Here is a 13,523-nt window from a genome sequence, read left to right as displayed (position 1 = left end):
GCCGGGAACCCTAAGGCTGCTTATCCCTTTAGGCGCTAGACCCTGGTCAGTGTGGGCTGGATGGGGCCTGCTTCATCGCTGAGCTCGGTGTGTAACCAGCAAAAGCTCCTGATGGCCAGCTCCTGAGCTCCTGCTGAACCTCTCTAAGTGTTCCCAGCACACTCCTGGCTCCTTGAGACCTTCCTCTCCATCCCCACCCGCACGTCCTCACCACCTGGCTTCCTGCAGCAGAGCAGCTTCAGGCCTGCTCCTCCCACCCATTCTGCATTGCAGCCAGGGCCTTCTATGAAATGCCAGTGTCAGTCTCAGCCTCGGCACCTTCGAGTGACACCTCAGGGCCTTCTGGGCACAGATCCTCACTGCTCAGGACGATCTCTAGGGCTCTCCACGATTCACTCCCTTTGTCTGTTTGGTTTCCTCTCTCCCTCCCCTCCCTGCTCCATCCACACTGAGGTCTCCCAAGTGTGCCAGGGACTCTTCTACCAGGGTCCCTTTGCAGATGCTGTTCCCTCTGGCTGGAACACTCCTTTCCACCTTTTCGCCTGGGCCCCTGATTATCGGCCCTCTGTTCCCTGCTCAGTCTGGGTCAGAAGCCAAAGCTCTGGGCTCCCACCATTGCCTGGACTCTACTTGATCGCTTCTCCATCTCGCTACATTGGGATTGGCTCTTTTCTGTCCTCTTCTCCAGGCTGTGAGATCCCTGAGGGCATGGCCTGTAGCCAGCATCTCGCTGTGAGCCCAGCGTTGGCACATTTCTGGCCCAGCACAAGCAAGCACTCAAGTATTTTTGTCATAATTGTGTCAAGGATGCCAGGAAACTGATCATTGTCTTTTCCCTTTTCAACAGCTCCTGTTTACATCACCCGTCCAACCAGTAAGTTCTGAGCTCCCTGACAAATCCCCTCTGCCTTCCCCTCGGTGGCAGTGACACCGGGGGAGGATGACAAGAATGATGAAGAGATGGCTTCCCTAAGGGTGGGAAGGGCATCCCACTGACCCTCCGTGGCCAGTCCAGGTCTAGGCCTCCTCCTGTCGGGTTTCTGTCTTGGGAATTGTTTACACATGTCCCCCAGGTGACCGTGCAGTGTGCTCTGGGGGGCATCAGCATTTCCATTTTGTTCTGACAGCAAATTATTCCTGCGGAGGCTTCCTGTCCCAACCTTCAGGGCACCTCTCCAGCCCATTCTATCCTGGGAGCTATCCAAACAACGCCAAATGTGTGTGGGACATCGAAGTCCAAAACACCTACCGCGTGACTGTTGTCTTCAGAGATGTCCAGTGAGTGTGGAGGCAAAGCAGAATGTGTGGGGGCCTCGTGACATTTTAGGAGTGAATAAACGGTACCTACACCCAGGAGAGATGTTTGCCTGGTTGACATTTTTTCTTGTGGCTTCGATTTTTTCCCTAACACAGAGGCAGTCCGTGGAGGTGGGGCCAGGACAAGATCCCTGATTTAAAGTCCCAGTTCTGTCTCTAATTTGCTGAGTGGCCACAGGAAATCACTTAACTTTCCTGAGCCTCAGTCAAAAGAGGGGAATAAAGTACCTGCTTTCCTCCCCTCACTGGTCACTGGGAAGGTCACAGGAGAGAAATATATGAAAATACTTGGAAAATGTTATCCAATAGGAGGGGTTATTGTTCGGTGTAATAATAATGCAAAGAAGCCTATTGACAGCCACACGAGGTTTTTTGTGGCTTTTCTCTCCACTCTCTCCTTTTATGCGGGGAGTTCCTGGGATCAGGCGGAGGTGGGGAAACCACTGCTGCAGAGGTTAGTGTCTGTTCCTCATCCAAGGGAGAGGGGGGCCATCGTTTTAAGCAGAGGAGACATCATCAAAGCCACATTAATACATGATCGGTCCAAGGAGGGGGTGACCGTGCAAGGGACCAGCGTTCTCGAGGGTCCTGGAAAGTGGTTATCCTAATTTCTCTTCTAACAGCCATCATTGAACGAAATAGTTTTCTCTCTTGATTTCAGGTTGCAGTGGCCTTGGGAGTCTCTGACTTGGAAATTCATTTGGGGTTTTGCATAGATATAATATTATTTTCATCTCCACATCATTACTGTTCATTTTGGATTGGGGACATGTGAAATTCTCTGGAGGAAGGTTGACCACCCCTGGTTCTTTAGCCAACACCTTAGTAACAAGGACCCCACCATTTGTGACACTTTATGAGGCCCTTTTCCATATACTGTTTCATTTGAGCCTCACACCAGCTCTCGTCAGTATGTGTGGATAGGATTACTTCACCTTTGAAAATAAGGAACCGTGGCTTCAGGGAGGCTGTTTGACTTGTCCAATGTTTATTTGTTCAATTATTTATTTCTATCACTATGAATTCCTGGATATTTATTTTATTCTTTGGGAAACTGGGGTCTTGCTGATTGAAGAAAACACCTAAGGCAGCATGTGATCCCTTCCTTTTATGACACAAAGGGCTGTCAGGAGAGGGGCTGTAGATTTCATAAGTGGGACCCTAAAAGGTAGGACTAAGACCCCTGCACGGAGGTCATGGGAAGATGAATCTCTGCTAGATTTAAGAAAATCTGTTCCTTTCCCTTTTACTTTTGTCAGAGTTTCTGGCACAGAGGTGCGACCCCTCCCTGAGATCTGGCCCCCTGCATCGAATCCCGGTTAAGAGTGAAGCCAGAGCTGTGTGTTCTGTCTCTGCAGGCTTGAAGGTGGCTGTAACTACGACTACATCGAGGTGTTCAATGGTCCCCACCACAGTTCCCCTCTTATCGCTCGCGTCTGTGATGGGTCAAGGGGCTCTTTCACCTCGTCGTCAAACTTCATGTCTATTCGCTTCATCAGCGATGGCAGTGTCACAAGGAGAGGCTTCCAGGCCGACTTCTACTCTCGTCCTTACAATGACAGCACCAGTAAGTCCCCCGTATGAGGGCTCCCTGGGAGTAGGGGCACCTCTGAGAGCCTTCTGCTGCTGAACCGTTCTGTGGCTGTGAAATAAGAAACTAGAGCAGCCTTGTCAGGTCACCAAGGGGCCAAGAGCAGTGGGTTTTGGGACTCTGGCTGTCCAGAAATGAGGTCAAGGGCCAGAACTAGCTGATGTGCAGTGTTTTGGCCTTACTGTGGTCATCAGAGACTAAGTAGAAGGTGCAGGATGATGCTTTCAGCATATAGTGAGATGGTGCGAAGGGCAGAGGTGACCTTGAGGCCTGTGACCTTCCCAGAGTGTGGGACGCTGGACCATGTCCTGACGCCTAGCACATGTGGCTGCTATGTGAAGACGGACTGAGCTGGTCACTCAGCCACCCGCAGCAGAGGCTAACGGCCGTGATTTGAGCTGTTAAGTGGACTGATTGGCAGAATGGGCAGGGACTGGGCAAAGTTGTGTCCTAGCTCCCTTCTGCAGTCAGGATTTTGAGGACTGCCCTGCTCCCGGAGCCAAAGGACCTTATTTCACATCCCCACAATTCAACTGGAGTGTTACTTTACTTTATGGATAAATGGTAACTGGGCAAAACATCTCACCTCCCGCCTCCATATCCCCATCAGAGGGACCCTAAGTCCCTGTGCACTCACAGGGCTCTCACGAGAATGAGGCCAACTTCAGCCATATTTCCACTGTGGGGTAGTGGGGATGCATATCCTGGTGCGGACTGTCAGCCATCTTGATCTCTGTGCCTTTATGTGGGAGCAGCTCCTGGTGGCACTTGCTGGCACTCGGGGGCGCTGACTGACTGCACTCTCTGCCTCGGCCACCAGAGCTGCTTTGTCGGTCAAATCACATGCAAGCCAGCGTGAGCAGAAGCTACCTCCAATCCCTGGGCTATTCTGCCGGGGACCTTGTCATTCTCAGCTGGAACGGGAGCTACCAGTGTCGGCCCCAGATAACGTCGAGCCAGGTGACATTCACAATTCCCTACTCAGGCTGTGGCACCCTCGAGCAGGTAAGCCGGGGGATTCCCACCCTATCTCCCGCTGAGTGAGCTTTCCTATGGTGATGTGTGCTACGCTTAGTGAATTCTGGGGACCAGAAAACATGATTATGGTATAAGAAAAGCATAATACGGGAGGAGATATACATCTGTTTCTTGGTGCCATGACGTGGCTGCAGCCACTTCCAAAGAGAGGGAAGGAAGGCAAGGAGGTCAGTAGGCAGCTTTTCCAGCACTGTCCAGCACAGAGGGTGCCTGGCAGGCGGCCACTCGTGTCAGCAAAAGTGACAGCAGCTCCCGGGGCAGCTCCAGGTTTTGTAGGGCCTGAAGCTTACACACTTTGGGGTTGGGGTGGATGAGAGAGGCGGGTGCCTCATTAAGCAGAAGAATGCAAGCATACCTCACTTTTATAAATCTTACAAAAACACATGGCTGAGCTAATACGCTGATTGCTTTGGAAGAACCTGTGCGCGTTGCGGGGAGGGGGCTGAAGCTTAAGCTTGACTAGCTTCACAGTAAATTGGCCTCTGCAGCTGCCATTTGTTGAGCTGTCACCCTCTAGCGTGACCAACTGCCTTGGTTTGCCTGGGACTTGGCAGATTTTAGCATGGAAAGGTCTTGTGTCCCAGGAAACTCCTCAATCTTGAGCAAACTGGGATGCTGGTCACCCTACAAGTGAACAGACAGTGGGATTAGTCCATGTCACACTCCCCAAACCCCACCAAGTCCTCTCTCATTGTCATCCCACTTTAAAAATACAGAGGCTGGGCTTCGAGGGGTCAAACCGAAGGACGCTCAGCCGCGAAGTGGTAGACCCGATGCCAGTCTCTGAGAATCTCAGAAATGTCACGTGGAGTGAAAGACACAGACACACCAGGGGACCTGCTCGCTGACTCCATTTCTGTAAAATTTAGAAATGGAGAATAAATGGATAGTGACTGACAGCCGATCTGGTGGGAGGCGTGGACTGCAAAGGGGCAGAGGGAGCCAATTGTGTTAATGGAAATGTTCTGTGTCTCATTGTGGGCGTGATTATTGTCCAACCTCACTGAAGGGTACACTTAGAATGGTTGCGTGTCATTTTATGTAAATTTATTTTAAATTATCCATTCTAAGTTCTGCGTTTTTAGCTGACACCTAAGTAGTCATTTCCAGATTTCGTCTTTCAGGGCACAGACACAATGCAAATCCTTTTGTTTCACTTAAGCCTGCAGTAAATACACAAGCTGAAATGCTCGAGTACGTACAATGGGTGGCACACACGTGCAGAGAAGGTACATACACCATGCAAAGGTTCTACTCAACCTGGCTTTCCTCTTCGGCCCTGTAAATTGATCGTGTTGGATTCTGGTTTGTCATGAGTTTAGTCAGTGGGAGTCTGTCCACCAAAAGTGATCACCCCTCCTGGTTCCAAATGTGCAGCCTGGAGACTCTGACATCTGAGCCACCCCATCAATGTTCCCTCATCTCCATTAGGAGCCGCCAAAGCAACGTGCCCAGCCTGGTTCTTCTAACTTGGCTGGTCATGGGCAGCACATGCCACATTCTTATTCCTCCGTTTATTTAAATACCTGTAGCCCCTACCAAACAGAGTGCCTCAGGGGCAGGGCCAATAGTTTATTTGTCTTTGACACTCCCAGTCCCCTGGTGTGGAGCCTAAGCCTTTATAATCAGATTATTAACAGTTAATGTGTATGCCAGGCACTGAACTAAGAGTTCTGTGACTGTCAGAATTCTCAGGGTGACTTTTATCCCCATTTAATCCTGAGGAAATGGAGGCTTACAAAGTTAAGCCACTTGCCCAAGGCCACATGATCCTGAACTGTGGAGCCAGGATTCAAAGGCGGGATGGCATGACCCATAGCCAGAACTTTCCACCACTCTTCCAGGTGCCCCGTTTAGCAGGTGTCCGACAGATGTTGGCTGATGTGGCTGAATAGATGAGGTATCCCTCCACATGAGAGGGAGGCCAGGGTGGAAGAGTCCAGGGCTCCAAGGGAACAGCAGTTGACTTAACTGCACATCTTCCCATGACATAGTGAGCTCCTTCCAAACGGAGCAGACGGCCAATAAGGAATTTTAATCTAAAATCGGAACTGCTTCTTATGATCAAGAAGTAAACTTGAACTCCCCATGCATTGTTTGGAGTGGATTCAGAATTTAGCTTGTCCATAGAAACCATGGAGACCTGTGGATTCTAAGAAAACTCGTTACTGTACAGAGTTAAATTGAAGGCGCCTCAGCTTGTGTTTGAAGGAGTAACAAGGTGACAACATTTATATGGTTTATTGTGACAACCATTGGCACTCAAATATAAAACCAAAAATTTTCTTAAGAACACATAAAGGCAGAAAATATAGTGTGCTTACCATGAGTAGATGGAGGGCACGGAGCCCATTCTAGGTCCTTCCCAGACCTGAGTCCAACCTGTGGGCTCTGGCGCCCCCTGCCGGCCAGGCAGGCCCTGCCCCAGGTCTGGGACTGAAGGCACCTCTTTCTGCCCTGGAAAGGGAGAAAAGGGAAGCCAGTGATCAGAGAGAAGGGAAGAGGACCACGATTCGCAATACCACTTTAAGCTACTTGTTAACAATTTTCTCTTTTCACATGTTTTTCTGGAAGAGACAAATTCAGAGTTGGGTTCTGCAACTGCAGACATGAAGCAAAAGCCTCTCCAACACACCCCATTCTGAAGGATAACTGTATTTCACTTGCACAGGTGTGGCTCCAGGAGAGAAATTATCTGATCTTTTAAATGGCCAAGGATGGGGTTTGGCTCTCGACAGCGTACAGGACTAAATGTGACTGACAAATATCTCTGTTGTTTTTTTTTTTTTTTAAATAAGGTTGCCTTACATTTTAGGACTTCTCTGTAGACCATTATGGTATTATTTTTGTGCTCCTTCCTGAAAAAGCACCCATGGCTTGAGGGAACTCGCACCTGGCTAGGAGTGGTTTGCTTCTGATCATCATTGCGTGTGGGAGGGAAAGAGATCCCCCCAGTCTCCACCTGGCGATGCCTCACTTGTGTTCACCTCACTTGGGGCCAGATGATCATGACCATGGAGCTTCCAGGGGCCTTGGTTGCCTGTGTTCTCTTGGCATCTGGGATGGCTGCTCCCGGCTCAATCCTTCATTCGTCACAGTGCTTTTGCGGGGCCTCTGTCCCCTATACCTTTCATCCATTCCATGGATATTTATTGACGCTACTGACGCTGTTGTTGACACTATACCAAGCTCTGGGAGAAGAGAGATGCTTAGACATCACCCTTTCCTTGTGATGCTCACAGACCACCAGGAGCAGGCTCTCATCCCCAGAAAGGTCACTCATGAGATGGTAGGCACGCCAAACAATGTGAGAGACCAGCATTCTTATGAATTTGGTGAAAGGCACAGTAGCAAATGGTGCCGTGGTCCGGGGAGTGAAAAGGCAGATTGTGACAGGAAGTGCTCCAGCGCTGCTGTGGCCTGCCCGCTTGTCCATTTGAGCCTCCGGGGAAGTCCTTACCCCAGAGGCCAGAGACTTGCTACAGCCATCACACTGGATCTCTGTTGCTTCCAGCTCCGGTGTCTTCAGACACCAAGCTGCAATAGCGACTGACCCATCCAAGCAGCACAGTGAAAACTACTCCCACCAGCCCCTCCCACAAGTACATGACCAACTCCCCTGATTTCTCCCACCAGCCGTGGAGATGAAACAGAACAAGCAAGACAGGGCCTGAGCCATGTGGTCCAAACTGAGTTTAGTCATACGGCAGGGCAAGGGATCGTCCAGACACCCCATCTTCCCATGAGCAGCAGCTCCCAGGAGGCCCCAACACCTGGCCCACACTGTGGTCCCCCCTCCTATGGTGGAGGAAAGGGGATGTGTGAAAGGCAGGAGTCTTGCTAGTTAAGCAACATGTCCATCCCAGGCAATGGAAACCCTGGCAGTAGGCATACGCCATCTCTGTGTGGTTCTGGGAGGGTTTTGAAGTCTTGTTGAGTCACTTCCATTTCATTCTAACCAAAATCACCAATGAGACTTCCTTAGCAGGTGACATTTGCCTGACTCTGCTCTCCTGCCTGCCTCTCCCAGGTAGATAATGATACCATCACCTATTCCAACGTCCTCAAAGCAGCCGTTTCAAGGGGCATCATCAAGAGAAACAAGGACCTCCACATTCATGTCAGCTGCAGAATGCTTGAGAACACCTGGGTTGACACAATGTACATTGCTAATGACACCATCGATGTCGAGGAAGTCCAGTATGGCAATTTTGACGTGAACATTTCCCTTTACACATCCTCTTCATTCTTGTATCCCGTGACCAGCAGCCCATACTATGTGGACCTGAACCAGAATTTGTACCTTCAGGCTGAAATCCTCCATTCTGATGCCTCCCTGGACTTATTTGTGGACACCTGTGTGGCGTCGCCATATTCCAATGACTTTACGTCTCTGACTTATGATCTAATCCGGAGCGGGTAAGGAGTGTCTTCGTGGGGTGGACTTCAACTTTTACCTGGTAACTCAAACACGAGTAGCCCAAAGGCTCAAGGAATGTAGATTTTGGTCCCAGTAGCTGAAGCTTAACCAGTTAGCATCTCCGGTTAACACAGAGGGGGATGAGTGTCTGGAGAAATGAATGACTCCAGTGGTCACCAATCAGGTTAGCTGTAAACTGGGATGAGACCCCGGGTGACCAAACTCCAGGCAAGCCTTAGTATTAAAAAGACACGCGTGTAGTGGGAAAAGCATTGATTTTGGAGCTGATGGAGGTGGAGATGCCAGCTCTGCCACACCTTAGCTGCATCACTCAGGGCACACAACCGCACCTCTCTGCGCCGGTTTCTTCACCCATCCAGTGAGCATAGCGATGCCCACATCATGGGCTGGTGGGAGGAGTAAATGAGAAAGAGTAGGTGGGCCCTGGGCAAAGAGCATGCACAGCCGGGGGTCCACAAGGTGTGTTGCATCTAAGGCAGCAGAAGGTCCCTTGACCTCTATCAGCTGAGAGTGGACGTTCTCAGAGTCCATGGTCCATCAAGAGATGCAGATGTGGGGCCAGTGATGCCCAGGCTGGGGTCAATGGTGCCAGGTTGGGCTGCTCCACCATAGTCCTGCTTCCCTGGATGACTGGACTGGTGAGTTCTGTCCTTTTCTGAGCTCGTGGAGGGTCCTAGGACCCCTGGGTGTGCACCTGTAATCCCTACGCTTCCGTCTCTGTCCATTGGTGCGTACACCATTTCTTGGCTTATAATTTGACCTTGGCGCCTCAGTAACAATTGCCTCATGTGGAAGTTGTACTGACAGGGTAAGGGCTCTGCTCGGAATTAGGGTTGGGAGGGTAAATTTCACACCTCCCTGAGATACAAAAAGCAGCATTTCTTCCCAGGCACGGTTTGAATATGTGTCAATTCAGTAATTGGGTGTTGAGGCTTGTCTTTTTCACAGTCTATGCAGTTGGTTCAATTCACAGCAGCCCCTTGGTGGCAAAGATAGGGGAGAAGCTTACTCAGCTCCTCTTTCTACAAACAGTAACAAGGTGATTTCTGAATTCATGTCAAATGACTGAGATTAATGCAAATGAGTGAGTGGTTTAGTTCTTCTTTGCTAGAGAATAGTTTTCGTCAATTCTGGCATATATATGTACATGAGATAATGCAATTTTCTGGGGGAGGGTGATGTGCCTGTGGGGGTAGCTATGTCCCCCTGCTCCTGGAGCACAGGGACTCGTTAGCTACACCTGGCCCTCCACCACCGGATGCCCATTAGAATAACCTGGAGCTTCAAGCACAGCCGTGCCTGGGCCCACCTGCACGTTCTCTCTGTCTGGCCTGCGGTGGGGCTCAGACATCTGTTTTTAAAAATTTCCTGGGCTGACTCTGAAGTGCAGCCGGGGTTACGGAGCTCTGGCTACAGAGACTGCCCTGACTAGTGCGGTTTTCTGGGGAATGCAGTTACTGCCCAGCAGCCCCTGAGTTCCCCTGGCCTCACTGACAACTGCCCCACCTCCTAATGGGTCTCTGGGTCCTTTCTCTCACACCTTTGCTGCTAAAGTGACTGCTGGGGAACAAAGGCTTGGTATTTGAATGTGAGTTGAGCGTGGAGGAAGGAAGCTCTTGAAGGCAGAAGGAAGACAGCGATGGACCCTGGGTCACGTTTCCGGGCAGAGCCAGGCTGCCCTGGTGACAGCTCCCATTCACCACAAAAACTTTCCACCCAAACCCCATGGGCCAGTTCCCCTGCTTTTCTCATTCCCGCATCACCTGAAATCCTCCCGTTAGAGACGCACACAGTCCAGCGCGAGCCGCTCTCTCCACTGGGAGTAGCTGGGAGATGCACCCTCACCATAGCTTAGTGAAATCTCTTCCAGTGGATTCTTAGGTTATTTTCCTTTTAACATCGGTGGAGATGAGGTGCCCGATGGGACGAGGAGGTGGTTGATATTAGGGTAGGGGGTCCTGGAGGATACTCCGGCCCATGGGGAAGGTACGGCTGCCCAGGGCACAGGGCAGGTGGAGGTGGGTCAGGAGACATAGCCCTGGAGATGGTGGGCACCAAAGACGCCAGAGAGCAGCTGAGCATTACCTTGCCTGGCCCTGAGACTAGAAAAGGGCAGGAAATGTCATCCTTCCTGCCCTCTCTCTGGGCCCTGCTGCCTCTGACTCACCTGGGTTACCTGGGGCCATTGAGCACAGGGTCACTGAGCACCCACTGTGCGCTATGGGGCCTTCTTCTCTGTGTGGAAACCCTGGGCTGATTTGCTGCTTTAAGACGCTGCTGACGTCCCAGCACTGCCAGGATTTTCCCGCAGGGCTGGCAGTCAATGTCTGAACCACACGTCCTGAAGGAAGGAAGGTGAGGTGCAGCAGGAGGCGTGGCCTCGAGGCCGCGCTGTGAAGTTCCACTCCTGGCGCCTCCACGTCACGAGGAGTGCAGTGTGTTGGTGAGAGCTCATGGGTTACTTTGCTCCTCTTCCAGGTGTGTGAAGGATGAAACCTACCAATCCTACCCTCCGCCGTCGCCCCGCATCGCCCGCTTCAAATTCAGTTCCTTCCACTTTGTGAACCGCTTCCCCTCCGTGTACCTGCAGTGTAAGATGGTGGTGTGCAAGGCGTACGACTCCTCTTCCCGCTGCCACAGAGGCTGCGTGGTGAGGGCCAAGAGGGACGTGGGCTCCTACCAGGAGAAGGTGGATGTCGTCCTGGGGCCCATCCGACTGCAGGGCCCGCACACTAAGGAGAGGAGCCTGGGTAGGTGGCCGCCCTCCCTCCCCACTGCCAGCCAGGGCCCAGGCCTGTGACCCGTGGGGACTCAGGGTGTTTCTGTTGGTGTCGTGTTCCACCTCACATTGGACACCTATTGTGTGCCAGGCACACTGTGCTCTGCCGGGCGATACGGAGTTGATTCCCGCCTTGTTCCAAGGGCTCCTGGTCTATGGGGCAGCCGTGTGTAGGGTTTGGTCCTGAGAGTTCTGACCTGGGACACTGACACAGCTGATACCTTCATCCTCTGGGTCTGAACTCCCAGAACCTCAAGCTCCTCGTCTGTAAAGCAAAAATGTTAACACTTACCTCTTAGGACTGTTGAGAGTTACAAAAAATGACATTAGTTAAATGGCCTCGGCCTCTGCCTGGTACAAGGCATTGGGTGCAATGAATGGTGGTTTTTGTTTCTATTGCTATTGTCGCTGATATTAACATTAGTGATAACATTATTACTCATGATGATAATAACAACAAGTGAGTCCCAGGGGTAATGACATCAGGGTCCGGCAGGCCTTGGGGGTGTCGGCAGGGTTGATCTATTCTGACTGCTCACAGGGCTGGACACTAGACAGTCTGCTCTATTGTGCTCATTTAGGATGGGGATCATCTTTCCCGCTGTGCTGTTTTGTTGTGGGTGTGGGTGAGGAAATGTTTGCAGAGTGATTCCCGGGATTTCCGGTCTAGGCTGGGGCTGGGTCAACAGACGTGGTGGCACTGGTGACAGGGGCAGGTATGAGCTAGCTGTAGTTGTCACAAACCCTCCCTTCAGTCACTGGCCTCCATCCCATGGAGCATCTTTGATGGCTCTCTCTCCTTATGTCCTGTATTCAGCCCTTCCCCACGTCTGGGTGATCTAGGCTCTTTCCTCACTCATTCATTCGTATTTATTGAAGGCCTATTACGTGCAAGGAGACGAATGACTAAACAAACAGACACAGATCAAAATCCTTGCCCCTGTGAAGCTGCCATTCCAGCAGGAGGGAACACAATTCAGAAATAAGCCAAATAAGTCGAGTGCACGGCAACCCTGCTGGGAGTGGGAGCTACAGAGAGGAGGACGGCGGGGCAGGGTGATGGGTGACGGGGACGCTGCTCGCTTCTCTCTTCTCTCTTCTCTCCCCATTGACGCTGCAGGAGCTTGGGGGCTGGGGACCTCTTGCCTGCGACTCTGTACCCTTTTCCCAACTGGTCTCAGTGCCCCAGCTATCTCCCCTCCTGCCCATCAGGAGCCACAAGCCAGCTCTGATCTCCCAAAGCCCAGCTCTGACTTCCCGCTGAGAAACCTCCTCCGGCTCCGTTGGCTGACAAGACACTGAATCTCCCTGGCCTGACCCTCAGCTGCCCTTTGGGGTCTGGCCTCAGTTTCCCCTTCAGCACTTGTCTCTCCCATTCCTTTGTCCCCTCCTACCAGACAAACAGTTCTTATTGGCATCACCTGCCCTGGGACCACCACCCTTACTTGTCCCTCGTCTTCTCCCCTGGGCTCATCCTGATCCCGACTCTCTTCTCCTGGTCCCTCTCCTTCCCAGCCCTGCCGGCTGACGTAGAGGAGCAGGACAGCACGCAGGGGAGCTACCACAGTGCTGCCGTCTCTGCTGGGGTCTTCCTCGTCGTGGTCCTGGTTGTGGCAGCCTTCACCCTGGGGAGGAACACCCGCGCCGCCAGTTACCAGCCTCTGAGCTCTAAGATGTGAAGCCAGGAGGACGCACACAGCGCTCAGACATCGACCCCGTGTGCTTCGGGACCCGTGAGGGAGGAAGAGATGCGTGCCCAGAGCTTGGCACCCAGCTGCACCTCCACTCTCTTCACTCTGGCCCAGGCACACAGTGGGGGGGGTTGAGGTGGGGGTGCAGAAAGATGGAGGCAGGTCTTCCCTAAACAGGTTCGGGGCTGAGACAAAATGTCAGGCAAGCGGGTGCCGGTGTTTAAACTCCTGCATCAGCCGTGAGCCGGATACTAGTAGCAGCCGAGCTCTCTCTAGGTAGACGTTCTCTTCTGACCTTTATGAACTAGCTTCTTAGGCCTGTGGTGTACATCTTAGCCTTTCCATTTAGAGGACAAGCTGAATAAAGGACTCTTTTCAAAGCAAGTGTCCATTTGGTCATTGTTTCCAGTGGCTCACCTAAGCACTGGATCCCTTCAAATTAAGCTGACAAGTAGGGTGGGCTGTCACAAGGAATGACAAAGGGCAGGGGCTCTGCCTTCTGGCTTCCAGAACCTTCTAGGGATTAGATAAGGTGTCCTTTGGCATGTTTTGATTCTGCACAAAGCAGGAAATGCGGGGTGAGTCTCGAGAAAGACCAGAATGCGAACAGCATTGTAATTTTAAAATTCAAGGTGATTGCCTCCATTTCTCCAGTAATCTGTGCAC

General features: G+C 51.7%; 1 protein-coding gene across 1 annotated transcript in view; it reads left to right on the top strand.

Moving 5' to 3' along the window:
- Positions 1-13,241, top strand: part of LOC147916916 (scavenger receptor cysteine-rich domain-containing protein DMBT1-like) — a 50,320-nt gene extending 37,079 nt beyond the window's left edge. Inside the window, exons 23-29 of the mRNA XM_087433017.1 lie at positions 848-874; positions 1,128-1,278; positions 2,676-2,884; positions 3,729-3,913; positions 7,977-8,365; positions 10,866-11,137; positions 12,682-13,241. Of these exons, the coding sequence (XP_087289143.1) occupies positions 848-874; positions 1,128-1,278; positions 2,676-2,884; positions 3,729-3,913; positions 7,977-8,365; positions 10,866-11,137; positions 12,682-12,845 (1,397 nt within the window). The 3' untranslated portion in view covers positions 12,846-13,241. The remainder of the gene's footprint in view (positions 1-847; positions 875-1,127; positions 1,279-2,675; positions 2,885-3,728; positions 3,914-7,976; positions 8,366-10,865; positions 11,138-12,681) is intronic.
- The last annotated feature ends 282 nt before the right edge of the window (positions 13,242-13,523 follow it).

This window comes from Ceratotherium simum, chromosome 6, assembly GCF_057802395.1.
Source record: "Ceratotherium simum simum isolate JZ-2026a chromosome 6, ASM5780239v1, whole genome shotgun sequence".
NCBI lineage: Eukaryota > Metazoa > Chordata > Mammalia > Perissodactyla > Rhinocerotidae > Ceratotherium > Ceratotherium simum.
The sequence above is the reverse complement of the archived record's forward strand: the minus strand, read 5'-3'. Positions and strand labels throughout refer to the sequence as shown.